We start from the raw sequence: 22,170 nt of genomic DNA on the forward strand, positions 1-22,170 counted from the left end.
AAAAAAAAACCTTAATTACAATTTCTAAAAAAATAAAACAAAATTATTTACAAAATGTTCTTCTTCACTCCTTTTGGATTTCTCTTTTCTTTCCTTTTTTGGGCCTTGCTTTTCTTTTCAGCACTCTCCCATTTTCTTTAGCTTAGCTCCAAATCTGAAAGAAAACAAAAATACCAAAACGCGTAAAAAAGAACAAATAAAATAAAACCTAAAAACAAATCTATAACCAAATCCGCGTCGGCAGCGCCAAAAATTGATTGAATTTTATATCGTGGTAAAGGTTGTCGTTCACTCGGACTTTGTTGGATTGATTTTAAGTTTTAATAAACGAAAATAAGGAAAATATATACAAATATGGTGACAAGATGAAGAGGCACTGAGACGCAGGATTTCACTACTTTTCATATTCTTGTGGTTCAATCATTAACTCTAGACAATGTAGCTCAAACAAAAGAAGTTGTGACTCTAATTCTTTGCCAAAAATAGATTTCATAAAACATTATTTGTAAGTCGTAAGCATGACGCATCAAATGTAATTTAAACTAAGCATGCGACATCAGACAAAATAAAAAGTAATTAATAGAAATCATAAAGCAATTAAATCTATGCAAAAAGTCAATAAAAGAATTAATTCATTTACCACAATCATGAAAAGTTGCTTCCTCCGTTGTCCCAGTGATGGGTCTAGCTCCACATAGTGAAAAACACGCTCAAAATATAATTCATTGCTCAAAAATATGTTTCTATTGAAGAATTATAATGGAGCAGAGATTTGCAACGGTGAAAGGGCGTTACAGAATCTTCTGTTAACATTGTTGTTACAAAGAAAAGATGACAGGTACTACACAAACAGTGATCTATTCTTCGTCTTCTTCTTCTTCGCCTGAAAGTGCAGGAACTCCGACTACAACTCTCTGCAGCCTTCTGTGCTCGCTACTTTCTACCCCTAACTCTCCATAACCCTTGTATGCATCCCCAGAAGCCTATATATACTCGACAGGACCCCTCATAACTCCAAAATATCTCCCATAACTCGAAAGTAAAGAGAATTACTCTCGGGAATAATTTCTTTCCTTTCTATCCTTTTCACGCGTCTGTTGTACAGAAAATCACTTCAGTTTGCTCCAAACATGCCGGTACACACATATAATTGAGTCAACACACTGTAGAAACACACAGACTTTCCAAAAACCACAAAATCCGTGAAATATTTCTCCCATGCACTCTTTCTCGGTGAATTATCCCTCTTTTCTTAAGATTTGGGAGACTTACCATTCCTGTTAAGCCTCAATAACTCATCTGCAATTAATATGCTGGGTACTCCAAATTACCAAGAACACAATCACATGCACACACAAGAAGAACAAGTATTTAATGAGGTTGAATCCTCGGGAAGGAATAAACAATTTTATAAATAATCGTATAGGAGAGAGAAATCACTACGGGAAAAATCATCATTGACGACACAAGATAAGCGTTGTAGTACCCCTATGACAACTCCATTTCATGCATTGTGGAACGGGGGTATTGTAGAAAGTCCAAGTTTTTCTACAATGGTTGACAAGTGTTGTAAAGGGTGATGTGATTCATGGTTCGACAATAGTTTGTCAATGTTGCGATTCTCTTTCGATTTTATTTTGGAAGCCTACCGCAACTCTTATTTATATTGTAAGACTTGATTTCACAACATCTAATCTGGGTAGTAAAACTCTATAACACAACTCCCATTTATATTGTAAGACTTGATTTCACAACATTTAATCTGTGTAGTAAAATTCTATAACACAACTTCTCTAATAATCATGAATAGCACTATTACTACACAACTTCTCGAAAATACAACTTTTGTTTGGAGTTGTGTGCATAATACTATTTTGAAAAAACAATTAGGGCCGAAACCGAATTGCCGAAAATAATTCACATTCGCATTAACGTACCAGTGTAACACATTTACATTCATTCAAGTTAACCTGCTAGTCTTAAACACACATTCAAAAAATGCCAGTGATATAGATGTTTGTTACAAAAGTGGAGTTTCCAAAACACACTCTAAAAAGATTAAGATGTATATGAGAACATTCACCCTAGTATGCAACTGTGCTGATTCGAATTTGGAATCGTGTAACTGATCACCATTGACTTGCTGGTATCAGTGATGAGAATCCCAGGCAAACACAAACCTTTCGTTCCCATCACCATCAAGAGGAGATGCTTAGTTTACGGAAAAAACCATTTAAGCAACAGCAGCTGATGCAAAATGTTGTGCACCAATAATCTTTCCGTCACAAAAGTTGTTACTTGTTGCTGCTGCACCACATCCTTGAGATTTTGTGAAAAGTCATGCACTATCAGTTGACATTCCGTAGACAAACTAAGAATATCTCGGCAAAGGCTCAACGATAGGCGGTGTCTGTATTGGAGCTGCATCTCTTGAACGCAAAGGAGATTGTAAACCAGATCTCCAATCCATTTTCATCCAGTTAAGATTATGGACTTTGAACTCGAGACCATGCCTGCTGGTGTTCTAAATCTCTATCATGAATGGCATCCCTGCACAACCAGAAAAGGTCACGCTCAAACAAACATATCACAGTTTTAAAACCCATATTTGCACTTGACCAACCATTAACAAAGAAACTGCAACATGGTTAAGGCATGCAATAATAAAAAAGTAAAGGAAAGAAAAAATATTACACCAAAACTTTGTAATGTCATTGTCTCACACAAGCCATAAGCGACAGCTGAAGTTGAAACAAACTCGAGCTTAAGCTAATAAGCTCACTAGAGCTGAAAATGTAACAGTTCTGTGCAAGTACTGCAAGGTTAATGTTTATAATCTTTAGCTACTCTAAAATATTCATACTTAAATCTTCTTCTGAAATAAACAAATTTATTTGCTTTATAGATGACACACAAATGTTCATAGTATTTAACAAACGGCAGGGTAGAAAAGAGCAACTGCGCCTCAATTAGAAAACAGGCAGTGCCTCTCTCAATAGTTAGCATATGTCAATACCATAGGCTATAATTATGGATTGTTAGACTCAATCCATGGACAATCAATAAAAAATCCACATTCACTACTTAAGATCAAATGCACCTACAAAAAAATAAAACATGGAACTCTTGTATGTGTGTGAACAAAGAACATAGTACAACTACAAATGATGTGATATACGACATTTTAAAATGCTGAAAAAATCAACTGCCCTGCCAAAATCTACTCAAAGAATTATACCAACTAACATAGCCAGTGAATACAAACAAAATAAGTATGCGGGCGAGCAACAAACCTTCTTGTGCATCGGTGCTCCACCATATGCAACAGCGACTTTAACACCAGTCTGATAAGAGAACTTTTTCGCTTCATCATGTATCTACAGGACCACAAAACCAAAAATGAGTAATTAGAAATTAGAAAAGTGTATCTACATCACTAATAACAATCATTAAACAAAAACTCAAACAAATAACTTAGCAATTTTCACCTGGCAAGACAACTCTCTAGATACCCTCCTCTCCTCCTTCAGTTTCAGTAGCACTTAATTCAGCAAATTTGTCAGCAACATCAAATGGGTTTGGCTCATAAGTCCTTCTCCCATGACCACCACTACTACCACCACCACTAGCACTCCATCTACCTGCTCCTCCTCCACTAGCACCACCTCTAGGTCTAACTCAGGCGGTACCTGAAATTGCAAATCAAACACCATTATGTTAAAACAATGACAAAGAAAAAAAAAGTAAAAACACAAAGTGAAAAATCCCAAACATTATACACAAATAATACTTACAATCCAAATATTGTCAACACCACCAAGTACAGCAGCAACAAGCTTTGATCTAAAAGGATTCCAGACTTTGTACCCAATCACTTTACTACCACCTTTCATTCCACCACTACCACGACCTCCTCCTTTGCTGCCTCCTCTGCCTCTACCACCACCACGGCCTCTAATTTTTCAAATCAAACATTCCCATCTCTAATCCTTCCCTAAAACCTCAATTTCAGTCACTTGATTCAATTACATCCAAGAACCCTAATATCTATTTTGGGAAAGAACAGAAACCCTAGCTTCTCTAATCTTCATTAAAACTCACACATCAATCACTAATTCTTCCTCATCATACTGTGTTCACAAAACCCATCTTTAATTTCTCCATTTCTAACTCAATTAACGATTCACTGAGAAAACCCTAGTTCTCGATTCATAACAGGACTCAATCTTCTTCTTCATAATTAGCAGAAACACCAACTCCTTCTTCTTTTATACATCCTCACGATTTAAATTTCCTCAAGCCATACCTCAATTTCACCTCTCGATTTTCAACTGAAGAAGAGCAAAGAAGAAGAACGAAAAAGAAGAAAGAAGAAGAGAGAATAAGAAGAGAAAATGAGTTTTAAAGAAGCCATTGCAATTTGAAAGAACCGATCTACAACTTCCGTAAGTTTTTTTACATAAGAGAGTGATCGAGAAATATATTCTGTGGTGAGTTAGGGTTTTCTTTTGCAAGGGAGGCGGAAGATAAGGTTAGAGACGAAGATAAGAGAGGAAAATGAAGAAACTGTGAGAAATTTTCTTTTGATCTTCTATATACCTATCTTTAAACGGCCAAGATTTGATTTAAATATGGTCATACGGATTAGGGATATCTTTGTACGGTGGAGATTTGATTTGATACTGTCATACGGATCAAGGAAAGTGTGTTTTCTTTGTGTGTTTCTTTGTGCTTTCTCTATGTGCTTCCGGATTGAATTTCGACTAGTCACATAAGTCGTGAAGTAATTTCGACTATCCATACATGTCATGAAGTAGCTTTAGTTCACACTGGAAGACTCGGGTTCTCAGGATACACCATTGAAATCGATAAATATGAAGCTTTTTGTGTGTGTTTTTGTTCTTTTTTTTTGTGATTTCGATTTTTGTTTTTGTGCTTTATTTTTTTGCTTTCGGTTTATTTTAACTAGGGTTAGCAAGATACATCATCGAAATTGATAAATATAAAGCTCAGTGTCGACTCGAACTTCAAATGTGGCATAATGGCATAGAAACTATGAATCGGGAAGCTCCATGAGGGTTCTGACTTCAAGCTTAGCATAATACATCATCGAAATTGATAAATATGAATCTCAATGTCGATTCGAAATTAGGTATAACGACAAATAAAGTATGAATCATGAAGCTCCAAGAGGGTTATGACTTCAAACTTGGCATGATACATCATCGAAATCGATAATAAATATAAATCTCAGAGTCGATTTAAACTTAAAATATGGTATAACGACATAGAAACTATGAATCATGAAGCTCCGGGAGAGTTCTGACTTTAAACGTTGCATGATATATCATCGAAATCGATAAATATGAATCTTAGAGTCGATTTGAACTTCAATTATGGTATAACGACAGAGAAACTATGAATCATGAAGTTCCGGGAGAGTTCCGACTTCTAACGTAGCATGATATATCATCGAAATCGATAAATATGAAGCTCAAAGTCGATTCGAACTTCAAATATGGTACAACGGCATAGAAACTATGAACCAAGAAGCTCTGGGAGGGTTCTGACTTCAGACTTAGCATGATACATCATCGAAATCGATAAATATAAATCTCGGTATCGATTTGAACTTCAAATATGGTATAACGACATAAAAACTATGAACCAAGAAGCTCTGGGAGGGTTATGACTTCAAACTTGGCATGATACATCATCGAAATCGATAATTATGAAGCTCAGTGTCGATTCGAACTTCAAATGTGGCATAATGGCATACAAAAAATGAATCAGGAATCTACAGGAGGGTTTTGACTTCAAACTTAGCATGATACATCATCGAAATCGATAAATATGAATCTCAATGTCGATTCGAACTTCAAATTCGGTATAACGACAAACAAACTATGAATCATGAAGCTTCAGGAGGGTTCTAACTTCAAACTTGGCATGATACTTCATCGAAATCGATAAATATGAATCTCAGAGTCGATTCGAACTTCAAATATGGTATAACGACATAGAAACTATGAATCATGAAGCTCTTGGAGAGTTTTGACTTCAAACTTAGCATGATACATCATCGAATCGATAAATTTGAAGCTCAATGTCGGTTTGAACTTCCTAAGAACGATGAATTCATTCATCTACAACTAAGATTCCATCGGAATATTCTCCGAAACCTTAAACACACCTCAAATTTGTTAACTTCGACATTGAACCTGGCTACGAGCTCAAAACCTGGCCGTGAGTAGACTACAATAAGTCGGAAACTGCGTAAGAACGATGAATCCGCCCATCTACAAGTAAGATTTCATCGGAATATTCTCCGAAACCTTAAACACACCACAAATTAGACACTGAACCAGGCTCTGAGCTCGATAGTTGGTCGCGAGTGGACTATTATAAGTCGAAAACTTTATAAGAACGATGAATTCACCAATCTACAGATAAGATTCCATCATAATATTCCCCAAAACCTAAAATACACCATAAATTCGTCAACTTCGATACTGGACCTGGATCCGAGATTGAAACCTGGCTGCGAATGGAGTATTATAAGTTGGGAACTTCGTAAGAACGATGCATTCACCCATCTACAGGTAAGATTCTATCTGGATATTCCCCGAGACCTTATACACCACAAATTCAACACTGAACCAGGCTCCGACCTCGAAATATAGCCGCAAGTGGACTATTATAAGTCGGAAACTTCATAAGAACGATGAATTCACACATCTACGGATAAGATTCCATTAGAATATTCCCCCAAACCTAAAACACACCTCAAATTCGTCAACTTCGACACTGGACTTGGATCCGAGATCGAAATCTGGCCGCGAGTGGACTATTATAAGGCAAGAACTTGGTAAGAACGATGAATTCACCCATCTACAGGTAAGATTCCATCGGAATATCCCCCGAAACCTTAACCACAAATTCAACATTGAACCAGGCTCCGAGATCGAAACCTGGCCGCGAGTGGACCATTATAAGTCGGAAACTTCTGCATATTGTATGCATACCAGGCTCAAAGATCGAAACCTGGCCGCGAGTTGACTACTATAAGTCAGAAACTTGGTAAGAACGACGAATTCATCCATTTACAGGTAAGATTCCTTCGACATATTCTACGAAGCATTAAAAAAATCATATTTCTGCATATTGTATGCGTACCCGGATCCAAGATCGAAACCTGGCCGTCGAATCCCCCAAACCTCATTTTTCCCACATTCTATATTTTAACTTCAACAACACTTATAAGTGTTGTTATACGTTTCTATTAAAAAAAAAAACCTAAACTTGTGAACTGTAAGGATGGTTGATGAGCTAGACATCCATGCATTAGGTTCATGTTCGAATCTCCCCTCTAACGTATTTTTCATTATCATATTTTTGTATTCTTCAACAACACTTGTGAAAATTGTGATAGGCTAAGTCACTACACTTATGAAACAAAGTTGTTATACCTAAATGTCGTCACAACAGTTTTGCTAAAGGAGTTGTCGTTTGTTTTGTTAGCGCAACCCCTTGTTCCTAAGGGTTGGTAGTGATGATATACGACAACTCTTCCTTTGAAACCAGTTGTAAAACATAGGACTTTCTACGATGTATAGCGAAAAGTGTTGTAAATCTCCAGCTGTAGATGTATATTTTTCTCGTAGTAAATATACAAAGCCTTTAGAAAAGAAGAAGAGATTTCTTTTGTGTTTCTACTAGGTTCTCTTTGTGGCTATTTATATATCAATAGGACTCTAAGAGACAAACCTCTTAAGTTACTATACTTATACTTAAGACATAATAAGTATTGGTTTCCTAAACCTAAACCAACTAGATTTCCTAATCTAGTCTCCTTGACCGACCTATCAACATATGTCATCTACGAGTTCATATTTCATTTATGTGCCATTCCTCATCCCTAGGAGGTCAGTCTCATGATTGATTTTTTTGGTTGATCCTACTCGCCTGCTTTTGTCTCATGACATGCTACCTGGCAAGGTAATGATACGGATACCAACTGAACTCAGTCAGTAATTTTATGTCTAACGTCGTTCTACGCTTTCTATTATACATAAATACTAATTTAGTGTACGTGATACACCACCAATGTATGACTCAGTTTCTGTTAGAAACACAAACACATGCGCATGTGTTATTCTTTTGCTATTTGCGTGCTCAACAATCACTGCTTCGCTTCCTGCACGCAGTTGGTTTCAGACGATAGCTTCTCATTTTCATATACCACATGTACAAATCTACTGCAACTATACACCAATACTACGTAAACAATCGTATCAATGAATAGAAATCACACATTCCTGCATGACGGTACCTTATCATGCATAAATGTTTGAAGAAACTTTCAAATACGAAGCTTGTACCCAAACATTATAGCCCACCGCTTCGCTTCATAAGTATACTTTTCGTTAGATCGGCTTTCACAAGTATTCTTATTTCAAAGGGAAAATTAGGCTCAGGTCCCACCCATGGATAACCCATAATATGAGGCCCCTAGTTAAAAGAAGTTTAAATCTAGGCCCCTAGTTATCAAAAGACATCCATATCCTTTTATATATTGTCAAGCCCCAAATTAAATAAAATTTAAATTTAAGCCCAAAATATTGAAATATAGTAATATGATGTCACAGCCATCTTTACCGACGGTCGCCACCAGCACCACCACCACCTCCGACGACCCACGCCACCAACCACCACCTCCGACGACCGCCGCCACCAACCACCACCGCCAACCGCCGCCAGGGACCACCAGCAGCAGCAGAAACCACCACCGCCGGAATCCAACAACAACATATGGATGTGTAATCAGAAGTTACACATGCACATGACATGTGTAAACAGAAGTTACACATTCATATACACATGGGTGTGTCATGAAAGTATAATCAGAAGTTACACATGCACATGACATGTGTATCGGAAAGTTACACATCCATATGGCATGTGTAATGAGAAGTTACACATCAAAGAAATAGACAAAAAAAACGCATACATAAATTACATGTATTACTTTAATAATCATTTATAATAATTTCTTAGCATGAAGTTACAACAATTTCTTTGTTTATAAATTATAATAATCGAGTATTATTAAATACGATATGCAAGTTAAAACACTAGAAATAAGCGACATCATATAATACAAATGTTCCCCTCCCTTCTCGTCTTTCTTATCTTCCCCGATTCCAAATGCTTGTATATCTGCAACAAATAAAATTATTGAACAATTAACAAAGATCACAAAGATCACAAAAAAACACTTGATAACTTATCAAAAGCGTGTGTAAATATAAATTACACATGCATCTGTCTAATGTAATTCGAAGTTACACGTGCATCTGTCTAATGTAAGTCAGAGTTACACATGCATATATCATGTGTAATTAACAGCTGCACATGCTTATGACTCGTGTACCCGACATGTACACTATGTTAAAATCACTAATCAAAAAAGGCTACAACTATTCAGAAATTATTGTCATAAAAATATTTAAGTTGTCATAGGCTAAACATTCCAGAAAACAAAACATGTGTAATCAGCTGGTATACTACAAAACGCATGTGTAATTGGGAGTTACACATGCATATGGCATGTGTAACTTGGAGTTACATATGCATATGGTATGTGTAATTGTGAGTTACACATCCACCCGTAATAGTTCGAAATATTGAAATATATGATGGAATTCAGCAATTACCCGTTCAAACAAGAAATCGTTTTTTGCTGGAGCGTCACCTGCACAAAAACAAGGGGAAACAAATAAAAATCTTGATTCAGTGCAGAAAACATAAAGCCTATACTGAATAATCTGGTGGTCAGCTTTACAGGTCTCATTTTTTCTCTAAATATGTGGGGTAAAAGTTAACAAGAAAAAAAGAACTTTTCAAGGTCTGGATAATTAAGCACACAAGAGATTGTATCCACCATAATACAGTACCTTTTAAGTCATTGAAGTGGAACCATAAGCCATTACCCTGTAGAATTTAGAAAACAATGACATAAATCATCAAATTGCAAATGAACAATCATCAAATTATTATCATTGAATGCAATAGCTTACTGAGGTCCTCCATGTTTGGAATAGTAGCTGAAACAGCAATGAACCGAACATGAGCCAGAGCACCTGATTCCATTTTGGGGATGTGAGCAAGCATTTTAAAAGAAGTAAAAACAGCTAAAAAACTGGAAAAAGTTCATACACAAGCAAACTGTACTACAAGTAATTGACAGTATAACTCAAGCATATGTAACTAGCATTCAATTAACTACAAAAAGTATATAACGAAGGCATATGGAGGCGGTCAAACTTCAAAATCCATTACCAATTAGAATATGTAACTAGCAGTTACACATCCAATTGGCATGTATACATCGCAGTTACACATCCAATTGGCATGTGTAACTAGTAGCTGCATACCCAATTAGCTTGCATACTTTGAGTTACACATGCATATGTCATGTGTAACTTGGAGTTACACATGCACCCGTAATAGTTCGAAATATGGAAATATATGTGTAATTTTGAGTTACACAAAAATCAAGCTTCAACAGCAATAAATGAATTTAATGCTCTAACCAAGTGTATTAGAGAGGGAATACAAACCTCAAGAGCCTTTGATGAGCAGAATGGACACCTTCTTGTTGATATTTTTACACATTAATAAGGGAATATCAACAAGTGTATTAGAAAGTTATATTTTTACACAATAACAATATACTTCTTGCATACGTACTATGAGTATCTCAGTATCCAGCTTCTCAACAGATTGCTTTGCATGGTGATGTCCGAAATGCTGCTCATCCTGCTGCCTTACTAGATTGCACCTGAACTTTGTAACTGCAACCTAAGCATACATCTAATATCACCACCAAGTTCATTCTGCAGCTTCAATTGCAGCAGCAATGTTAAAGTAATATGTCGATTGAAACTATTTCAATCAACTAATAACGGATAGAAGTTTCATATTAGGTTACATATGCATATCCCATCAAATTAGCATAGTTACACATCTATTTTGCATGTGTAACTAATATATACACATCAATTTAGCTTGTGTAACTAGAAGTTACACATCTAATTAGCATGTGTAACTACTTACACATCCATAGTATACCAATACTATGCTGGTAAAAAAGCCTTACACTGTGAAGTGGGAAACCTGGTAAAAGTTCATACACAAGAAAACTGTACTACATGTAATCGGCAGTTACACATTCATATATCATGTGTAATTTGCAGTTACATATGTCATAAGCATATGTAATAGGAAGTTACACATGCATATGGCATGTGTAAGCCGCAGTTACACTTCGGTGTTTTTTAAAGCCATCTTACCATTGGGAGAATAGATACTGAGATGAATTGGATCGGTAGAGATAGATTTGGAGCGTCATGTCCCTTTATTTGTTTCATCTATGATCTCCTATCTCAGAGCAGCTACATAAATATAACAGATAAGCATGTTAGATGAAATTTATCAAATTGGGTCAGTTGTACAAATTATACTTAAGTTTCAGAGAATCAAATGCTTAACGAGGACACCTTTGTATATCAAACAACAAAATTAGTTACAATGATGACCAAAATTTGCAGAGTAACCAAAACAGACCTAGGACCACGTAAAAAACAGATTAAACATACTTCCAACATTTGCAGAGTAACCAAAACATTTGCAGCATGACATCGGAAAATGAAGTACCTAACAACCAAATAACTAAGACACAACCAGTGAGAAACAACCAAAAAATTTACCTCAAGAGCAAAACATTGGCAGCATGGCATCTGAAATGAAGTACCTATAATCATCTTTATCAGTTGACTTCTACTTCTCAGCACTGCTTTCTTTCATATATGTCAACACATATGAGCCTGGTGATAAGGATGAATCAGAGCTTTCTAATTTCTCAGAAAAGTACAACAATTGAGCAATCAAACTCTTTTGTGATTCAAGAGTGTTTTCTGTTGTTTCATCTATAGCCACTTGGATAAACAAACTAACCAATGAAGCAGTTCTCATTCAATTTATCAATTCTGATATCACCAGTGCCTCCTCATCCTCCTAAAGAACCCCTACCTGCACCACCAACATCACCAGACCAGTTCATATGAGTGGATGAAAAATCAAATCAAATCTATGGGTAACAGAGACAATGATTCTTTGATACTGAATCTCAAAACATTATTTTAGATCGTAGCTACAAATTAAGATTTACGACGAATAGATATGGATTTTTTGTTCAAGTTTTTTCAAAAAATCTAAATCAAAACAACCAGAGTGAGTAGAAAATTGTAGATCTATGCTTCGATTTCAATTAGGATAGGTTAATTAAAAAAAAAATGAAGATATAGGTTCTGAAAACCCTAAAATCCTTAAGAGAAGATGATACTTATACGCAAAATCATGCTCATCTTTCCCATGATTAAGGATCTAAACTCTAATTAAGGATCAGATAATGAAATCGAGATTAATTTTCATTTTTTTTTTCAAAATCATTAAAATCAAACCACGAGAAATTTGATTTCAACTCGAAATCGGTTAATGAAAGCTTTAAAGGAAGATTAACTTACCTTTCAATTCGTTTTTCCTGATGTTTCTCTTCGATTTCTTTGGTTAATTATCAGACTAAACAAATCATCTGCATCTTCCGTAAGATCTATCTTTTGATCAGATTCAATCGATCTTTGACATAAATGAAACTACAGAGGCATAAAAGGAGAAGATGCAATCAATCGTTGTTGTTCCAGTCGAAGATTTGATGAAGACGAAGAAGATTTGATGCAGTCGAAAATGAATCTCAGGAACCCTAGAAACCATTGTTCTACAACAGAGAGAGATAAAGATGAAAGAGAAAGAGAATAGAGAAATGAAAAGAAGCTTCTGGGATTCCCTTGTATAAATACTAAAGGGCAATGTTGCCATTATTAAAGTTCGGAATAATTAATTATGGGCCTGATCTAAAGATAATTTGATTTTTCGGGCCTAGTAATATCATTTTATGAAAGTGTGGAGTTGAGGGTGGAGGATCCATTTTGTGGGGCTTCTATATGTTTGAACCCATATAGTAGGGGGTTCTAGTATTTTTCACTATTTCAAATCGTTAGGGCCTTTCCCCCACACGTGTAGCCTCGTTGGGTCTAACACGTGGACAATTAAATTGGGTGACACAAAGTAAAGGTGCGGTCAAATGATTCGACACAAATAGTATGCTCTGCTACCATGTTAGAATACGGGCATCCAACTCAAAACCAATTGGCAATGAGTGGAGAGGCCCTAAGAGATTATAAACCCCAGGATCTTAGATTTCCCAACAATGTGGGACTAATAATCTCAACACGCCCCCTCACGTGTAGCCTCGTTGGATCTGACACGTGGATAATAAATCAGGTGACGCGGAACAAAGACGCGGTCAATGACTCGTCGCAAATAGCCTGCTCTGATACCATGTTGAAATACAGGTATCCAACTCAAAACCAATTGGCAATGGGTGGAGTGGCCTTACAGATTATAAACCGCAAGATCTTAGATAACCCAAATAATGTGGGACTAATAATCTCAACACGCCCCCTCACGTGTAGCCTCGTTGGGTCTAACACGTGGACAATTAAACCGGGTGACGCGGAGTAAAGGTGCGGCCAAATGACTCGACACAAATAGCCTGCTCTGATACCATGTTAAAATACGGGCATCCAACTCAAAGCCAATTGCCAATTGGTTTTGAGTTGGATGCCCGCAAACTTTAATTTGGTATCAGAGCAGGTTACTTGCTACGAGTCATTGACCGCGCTTTATTCCGCGTCACCCTATTTAATTGTCCACGTGTTAGACCCAATGAGGCTACACGTGAGGGGGCGTGTTGAGATTATTAGTCCCACATTGTCTGGGAAATCTAAGATCTTGCGGTTTATCGTTAGGGCCTCTCCACTCATTGCCAATTGGTTTTGAGCAATGAGTATCCTGCTCTGATACCATGTTAGATTATTAGTCCCAACAATTGTCTGGGCGTGTTGAGATTATTAGTCCCACATTGTTGGGCATCTAAGATCCTGTCGTTTATAATCCTACGGGGCACTCCACTCATCGCCAATTGGTTTTGAGCTGGATGCCCGTAATCTAACATGGTATCAGAGCAGGCTATTTGTGTCGAGTCGTTTGACCGCACCTTTACTCCGCGTCACCCGATTTACTATTGTCCACGTGTTAAACCCAACGAGGCTACACGTGAGGGGACGTGTTGAGATTATTAGTCCCACATTGTTGGGCAATCTAAGATCCTGCCGTTTATAATCCTTCGGGCCACTCCACTCATCGACAATTGATTTTGAGTTGGATGCCGGTAATATAAGATCAAAAGTCTACTACTCTCTGGGTAAATTATTGGAGATAAGAAACTTGGAAACGGCACTTTAGAAGTTCAGAAAAATAGTGATATAAAACAATACAAGAAGGCTGCCCAGCAGCAAGAAACCCCTCCTGAAAAAAAGAAGACTACACTGTAATGATTATTTTGATGAAAAACCCTTCTCAAAGGATTTACTCCTTTTTCCACAGTTAAAAAAAGGACTCTTGACTGCAATGATTATCATGTGTATTGTCATATATTTTCCTTTAGAGACACCCGATTGTTTTCCTTTCCAGCTACGTTATCCACCAAATATCACACCCCATAATCTTTTCCCGTAGCCTGCCTTCATTGGGACGTTTGGATGCCGTACTCAAATTCATTAGAGAGTGATAACATGAAAAGACAGAGCATTTTCACGTACCTGGTTCCCAAGTTCGATCCATATGCAGTAGAGATGTATATATAATGAGGGCCAAATAGAGATTCCATGATTGAGACTGCCCATTTAGAAAGACATGTTTTGAAGTTGAGATTCCATGATTAAGACTGCCCATTAACCATTTCTTGAATACTAGTTTCTTTATTTTTTACTTAAACTTACAGAGGGAAACATCTAGTTGTGTCTTGTCTCTCCAAACTATCCTCTCATCAGTCCATTACTCGTTTCTTCAATTGTATAGCTTCCACGTGATCTTTTTGACTTCAATATCCTTAGAATATGAGTAGAGTAGGGCATGGATTTTTTACAAGTTACAACAGACACTGACGGGTAGTTCGTATATGATATGATGAGGAAACAATCTTTAGTGATAAAACAAGCAAGCTGACAGTAGAATTAAATGCATGCAGCTAGATGAGAAAGAAAGACAACATATATAAATCGTCATCATCTCTCAGCATGATGACTGATTACTATTGACGACCATATAACACTAAGAAACAAAACAAAAACCCTAAACTGCAGGGTTTTTTTTATAGTAAACTCATGAAATACGTCTATTTTGGAATGAAATCTTAGGTTTGCCTTCCACGAAAAAGATTTTGCTAACCAAACTGAAGTAAACTGTAAACCCTCTCTGTATATATAACTTTGAGTTTGCACAGACTAACAAACAAAGCCAATAACAAACAAAGCCCTACCAACCTGCTGCCCCATGCAGGAGGACTGAGAACCCCATCTCCCTCTATTTTTTACTTTAGAAATAAATCCACACACACACACAATCTCAAAAAAGAAAGAAAAAAGACGTACAAAAAAGTGGGTTTTCTTTTAATAACAAAATCTGTTCAAAAAGGAGTAAACATTAAAGAGACCTATTTTCAAGCATATTCATGTTAGAAGTAGTACTACCAGTAGTAGTTCTTTGTCTCTTAATAGTCCCTGAAGACGAATCATCACCTCCTCCTCCTGGTAATGTTGCATTAGTAGTAGTACTTCTCTCCATTACTGCTTTTAATGCCTCTTGAATGGAAGAAAGTGAATGTTGTTGTTGTTGATGATGATGATCATGACTATCATCATCTTCATTATGATCATGGTCATCATCACCAGTAATGAATAGAACATTCTTTACTCTTCCACCAAGTGTTGTAATCTCAGCTTTTAAAGTTCTTAGTCTAAGAGCTTTTAATGTTTTGATTAAATCTGGTAAAAGATCAGATCTATCTTCACAACATAATGAAGCTTTAATAATGAATCTACCATCTTCGTCAGATGCATTGTCCACTGTCAATTCATCATTCTCTGTTGGTACTGGACTTGCTTCTGCAATTTGAGATGTCTGTCTTTTTAACTCTTTCACGTGTTGTATCACTTCTGCTAGTAATGAAGCTTTGTCTGTCTATTGAAATCCAATTGGCCCGTGTTAGTATTAGCACAAAATTTCTATAACATAATATACCTAACTAGCTAGTATTACAATAGAAAATGCATCATGCACAACATGGAGCACAACAATACACATTTTTACTTCATTTTAGTAAGCAAATATAAGTTGGGATGATAGTGATTTCATGTGAAGAGTCGTGCTAAGTTACATGTGTTTTTTAGTGCATTTCTACGTGTACATCCCTTAAACAAGGCAAGTCATATAAAATATGTGAAAGTGCTCCTCAACGACACCGGTTCTAACAATTTCTAAAAATTTCGTTACGTGAATCATCATATAGTTAGAAAATTTTGGTTTGAATATGGAGTATATTTGTCGAAGAATGAACTAAGTGGAAGCAAAAGGTTTGAGCTTAAACATGGAATAATGACCAAGATACCCACTTAGTTATGAATTGAGATGTGTAACATCAAAAGAAGAGAAATTTTAATAGGCATTTAGGGTTTAGGCTTTAGGTCATCAAGTGAGTATATTACGCTGATAAGTATAGTGAATAAAGATATTGAGACGTCTCTCTTTAATAAGATTATTATGCTGGAATTGGGAATTGGGAGGGTCTCTGAGAGGAAACCGACAAGAATGCATTTTTGGCTCCCTTTCTTTTCTTTTCTAGCTGCTTTCTCATATTTCCTTTTCATTGCAAGTTCCATTATCACCGGCAAAAAATTTCTTGCGGAAGCTTTTAGTTGCTATTTGGTTCCTCTTTATCATATCAAACAGACACAAACACCACTACTTTATCCCTTATTACTAGCAAAATTTTAATATTCTTCTTGGAACTGCCGCAAAGACTCTTCTCAAACAACAGCGCCTTTGAGACACAAATTGCAATATATATTTATTGCACGTAGTTTAGTTTCATGTTAGAAAAAGCATCTTTCTAGAAATCCATATCTCAAGAACTTTGGATCACATATGAGAAATTGAGATCGGCCTTTTAAAATGTTTTGAAATGGAGTATATGTGAATATATAATTAAGTATGCAGCCAGTAGTACTTACTTTGGTGGTGCTAGGGAGTAAGCTGCGTAACTTTGCAAGATGGTTATTGATTCTTTCTCGACGTCTTCTTTCAGCTTCACTATGACTCTTAGAAGCAGCAAGAGCTTTAGCATCCAAGATCTCTTGAGCCGTCATTTTACCCAACTCGGCCTGGATACTACTATTACCAAATGGATGAAGATGGTGAGATGATGAAGTTGGTTGATTATGATGGTGATGAAAAGACCCGATTAGTTGGTCTGATATGATCCTCAGATGATGATGATGCTGGTCTGATGACGATGACGATGGATGGTGATCATAAGAAGGAGCAAAATGTAGATGATTATAACTGGAAGCTCTTCTATTGTTGAACAAGGCTCCGTATGAGGATGCTGACGATGTAGGAAGAGGTGGTGGTGGATTAGTGTGTGAAACAAGGTTGAGCGGATGATCAGCAGGGTGATGATTTTGAACTGTCGAAAACTGAACTGGATTGAAGGCAGCATGAACAGGTGGGAGAGACCATGGTAGGATCGGAGATATCATATCAGATGGAAACACTTGACCTCCTCCACCTCTTCCACCACCACCGTCATAAGCATCATTACTACACGTGAACTGTTGTTGATGAAGTTGTTGTTGTTGCTGTTGTTGAAGAAATAACTGTTGTTGGTGGTAGCCATGCTGTTCATGAATACTACTTTGATGAGAGCACTCCCCTGATTCATCTTCTTCCTTCTTCCCACACATTTCTTTTTCTCTGCCTATATCTCTATATTCCCTCTCTCTGTCTGAAGTTGAAAAATGAGAAGAGCTTTTTAAATTCTTGACTAAATTTTTTATATTCTTCAGAATGATGGAAAAGAAGATAAAAAAGGAGAGAATGGAATGAACAAAGATATTAGTAGTTGAAAATATGGTATAAAGACAGATGATGATGATATATATAAGTTCTTTTCTTACTTACTTATTGCTGCTGCGCTTGAGATGTGATTGGTATTGGTGGGTCTGGTTAGTGTCTAGCTATATAGCTAAGATCTCTCACTTTCTCTCTTTTTCTACATGTGATATGCCTTCCAGCAAAACAACAAACAAATCTCTCTTAGAAAAGCCAATTTCATAAGACTACACACACTCTTGCACAAGTCATACATATACCTCTCTATCTATCTTTTCTTGGGTTCGGGCTGCAAGCCTTTTGTGACACCCCTTTTCAACCTCCTCTTCTTCTTCTTCTGCCTAGCCATCTATCTATATATCTATATATATATATATATATATATACTTTTTATTTATTTATTTTTAATTATATTTTCTTAAATTCCATCTCTAACAGTGACTCTCTTTATTCTGTTATGTAATAATGTAAGTATGCTTATGACTTCACTTTCCTAGTACTACTACTACTCTACTACACACACACACTCCTTTTCTTTGTTGCCTTACTTCTTACGGCATTCTCTCTCCCAGTCCCCCCCTCACTCTCCACTTTTCTATCATTCCATGTAATATAACTTTTGTGTGTGGTGTGTTTGTTCATTATTTTATGCTTGTTTGAGGAGGCATAATCATTGTAGTTCTCTTCCTAGCTTTTTCAGGGTTGTTTTCTTAATTAGTGATTGAGAAGAAAGAGTATAATTACAAATCTATCAAGAGACTGTTTTGTGTTAAAAGAAAGACACTATTAAGCACTGTTAAAATAGTGATGAAAGTGAAAAACATGCGATTAGTGCAATACCAAAAGGTACTCCTCCTCTTGAAACATAAACACTGACTACTGGCTATGTATATCTATAATAGGAGGACACATAGAAAGAGATAAAGAGTGGGATTGTTGGTCTACCGACCAAAGACTGAGACCATTCCCACCCACGCCATGCCCTTTCTGCTTCCCCCAAAACCACGAATGTAATCATTTTATCTTGAAACACACTACTGCTAATTTTTTTTCTCTCTTTCTCTCTAGTTACTATAGCTACCACAACCTTGGTTTCAGACTTTTACTTGTTCATTATTCCTGTAGTGTTCTAGTCTCTCTTTCTTTAGTAGCTACGTCTTTAGTAGAATAAGTTTTGAGACCATTTCATACCAAAAATATACAGTAGCCAGAATACAGTAGTTTTTTTTTTTTTTTAATTGTTGTTTTTTGCAACTCAGGGAAATTGACAAACCCCAAAAGAAAACACAGCAAAGTTAAAAGCCGCTTCGATACATATAATATACTATTATGCAGACAAAACCCTTGCATGGGAGAAGAATTCTTGCACCAAGAATATATAAGGCTAAGCATGAGTTTTGACATTTTCGATGTGTGTTTCTGGGTTTATCCTTTCATTGAATATGATGTCATTCTTTCTTTCACTTCCAAATGGTCCTAAACAATTGTTGCCGGCCGAAGCAGTTGTCACAGAGAGCTTGACCAGTAGTAGATATATATAAGTCACATAAGCTTGACCACATAGCTTGACCGGTAGTGGTTGCCACAGGTTTTCCCCTCTATCATTCTCATTGTCCATTGAATCTTCACGTAAGGTCTGAAATAAACTCAACTTTGTGAAAACAATAGAGCTAAGTGTACCGTTTTTTCTTCTTCTTTCCCAGACATAACCAAACAGACACGAGAAGGCCCAAGTTCTCACTCATGCAATATTGACTAAAACAGTGTATAGTCAGATTCATATTCATTTTCATGTGAAGTAATAACTCCCAAATGGGGAGTCATAATATATATGATGATGATCTTTGCAGAAAACATGCTTAATATTCAACCACCTTAATGTTCCCACTTGGCAGCTACTAGACATCTTTAGAAGAATAAATTTGAGGAACATTCATGCCAAAATATATGATATCTTTAGAAAAATAGTTTCTAATTTACCAAGTGAGAATTAATCCCCTTTCTCATAGGCCACAACCTCTAGCTAGCAGCCACTGCTTTTTTTGTTTTCATTTCATAATGAGATGAGCCACAACCTCGAGCTGAAGTCCTTGTTCATGTTTTGATGCCTAATCCACCAGGTTTTAATGGAGTATAACATTTCTTCCTTGCCATTAGATGAATTCACTATTGGTTTCATAGGGATCACGGTGAAAATTCTTCTTAGGAGGAGCTATAAAAAGAGATCTTCCGAGATGAGAGTCTACTACTTTTCTCTACACCACGGAGTCCGAACCAGTGAACAAAATAGTTCACATGGGCCACATACATCAGAAGATGCTAAGTATTCTGGACACTTTTCCATTGCCAAAACGACTTGAACTTCATTGTTCAAAGTTTCGCTTCTGTACAAACGTTCATAAATATATTCGAACTATTAAAACCAACCAGTCAGCCTCTCCAATATACCCTACGAGTAGATTAAACATAAATTATGCGTTTATTTTTACAAAAAACAATTTTCCGATAGCAGATAATTGAGTGCACACACAGCACCGGACATATCATTTCCACACTGCTGGATACTCATGCATTCACCCCAAATTCTGCCCTGGTCCTCCTTCAGTTTAATCATCATCAAATTTAGTTTTCTTTCCTGCATTTAAAGAGACCATTTGGTTTTAGAATTTGTTTTGTTTATAAGTTACTCCGTCCGCTTCAAGAAGATAGGCCTGTTTCATGTGTAATTTGTACATGAAACAAGCCTATCTTTTTAAAACGGAGGTAGTACCAAACAAAATATGTAACATATGTATTTACAACAAAATTTCAGGATTATTAAAACTAACCTGAAGGATAATGGTAGATGCTTCCATCTTTTCCAATGCCAGCACCATCATTACCTCTGTCAGGAATATATCTGTAAGGGTAAACTGCACCAAAAGGACCAATATGTCTTCCACGAAATCTCTTCCTACCACCCGTTGATTTAACATCAAATCGAACTGGCATAGCATCTTCAACTGTCAATGTGTAATCACCATGTTTATGTCCATTCATCGCAAGAGCTTTGGGGAAATCTCGGCAATCAAAAAACTCAATGAAAGCTATACCGTATATACAAAAGCATCAACATTATATAAGATCTATAGATTTTATTTTTAAGGCGACAGGAAATTCATTGACATAACCATTCAACTGCAGAGCAGGTTGAAATGTTGTCAGGGATTGCGAACTTGATCTACTGACCCCCGGGGAACAGCACTGTAAGGAAATATTGGAATGTGCATGTATAAGATCTCTCCGCAAGTTGAGAAAAGCGCTTCTAGGGAGCTTTGGGCCTGTTTGTTAGAGAAACTAAATTGAGTATGGAACCAACCAATTGACAGAAGAAAAAAACTAAGCTCTGCATGGTCTTTCTATACCTGGTCAAATCCTAAAGAAGTATCAAAACCTCGTATAAATATGGTTTGTCGAGCAAAGCCAAGTACAACGGGATGGCCCAATAAGTATTTGCCATCCAACTCAACTGCCTGCAATGGTAAATTAATTACGAGTACTCTCTTGAATACAGAACTTTCGACTAATTCTGGAGCATAAGCTGGGAAATCTACCTTCTTTGCCCCTTCATCAGTTGCGAACTCAATATGGCAAGTTCCCCTGAAATCTCCATTTTCAAGTAAAGATAAACGCACATCAACAATTTCCCCAGACTGTTTAAAGAACTCGATCCTACAACAGCAGCAACAAAAGAGGGTTAAGACAATGAAATGTGGCGAAGGTTAGAATGTAAGGTATAACATTAGCATATATACTCACACGTCAGATTTAGTAGTGGAAGATGATAGGTTCTTGGCAACAAGTGTTTTTGATGCTCTAGTGGCGGTGCTTTCCACTAGAGGGCCAACTCCAATATCCCTGTTACACAAGTATTGGCCGTCCAACTCTAATGCCTGCAATAGTAAATCATTAACGGAATAAAATTTAAAATATATCACTTTCGTATAATTATGGAGCAGAAGCTGAGAAGCTACCTTCTCTGCAGCTTCTTCAGTTGCA

At 36.6% G+C, this 22,170-nt stretch overlaps 1 protein-coding gene and 1 long non-coding RNA gene across 3 annotated transcripts; both read right to left on the minus strand.

Moving 5' to 3' along the window:
* Positions 1 to 11,824: 11,824 nt before the first annotated feature.
* LOC113331544 lies at positions 11,825 to 12,634 on the minus strand. Its single transcript, XR_003351016.1, has 3 exons — positions 12,588 to 12,634; positions 12,019 to 12,093; positions 11,825 to 11,888 (listed from the first exon to the last, which is right to left on the minus strand). It is a non-coding gene; the product is annotated as an uncharacterized LOC113331544 (long non-coding RNA).
* Positions 12,635 to 15,401: 2,767 nt separating this feature from the next.
* Positions 15,402 to 18,441, minus strand: LOC113331218 (transcription factor bHLH30-like). Of its 2 annotated transcripts, none has more exons than XM_026577954.1 (3): positions 18,202 to 18,441; positions 17,253 to 18,025; positions 15,402 to 16,203 (listed from the first exon to the last, which is right to left on the minus strand). In XM_026577954.1, the coding sequence occupies exons 2-3, from the start codon at positions 17,982 to 17,984 to the stop codon at positions 15,667 to 15,669; spliced, it is 1,269 nt and encodes a 422-aa protein (XP_026433739.1). In that variant the 5' UTR covers positions 17,985 to 18,025; positions 18,202 to 18,441; the 3' UTR covers positions 15,402 to 15,666. The 2 variants fall into 2 exon arrangements, with proteins under 2 accessions (XP_026433739.1, XP_026433740.1); XM_026577955.1 differs by having other exon boundaries at positions 18,198 to 18,441.
* Between the last annotated feature and the right edge of the window lie 3,729 nt (positions 18,442 to 22,170).

Source organism: Papaver somniferum, unplaced genomic scaffold (genome assembly GCF_003573695.1).
Source record: "Papaver somniferum cultivar HN1 unplaced genomic scaffold, ASM357369v1 unplaced-scaffold_125, whole genome shotgun sequence".
Classification (NCBI taxonomy): Eukaryota; Viridiplantae; Streptophyta; class Magnoliopsida; order Ranunculales; family Papaveraceae; genus Papaver; species Papaver somniferum.

Coding starts and splice junctions, on each gene's coding strand:
- LOC113331218 (XM_026577954.1), bottom strand. CDS start 17,984: ATGTGTGGGAAGAAGGAAGAAGATGAATCAGGGGAGTGCTCTCATCAA. Junction 16,204..17,252: donor TACTCCCTAGCACCACCAAA/GTAAGTACTACT, acceptor GGATTTCAATAG/ACAGACAAAGCTTCATTACT.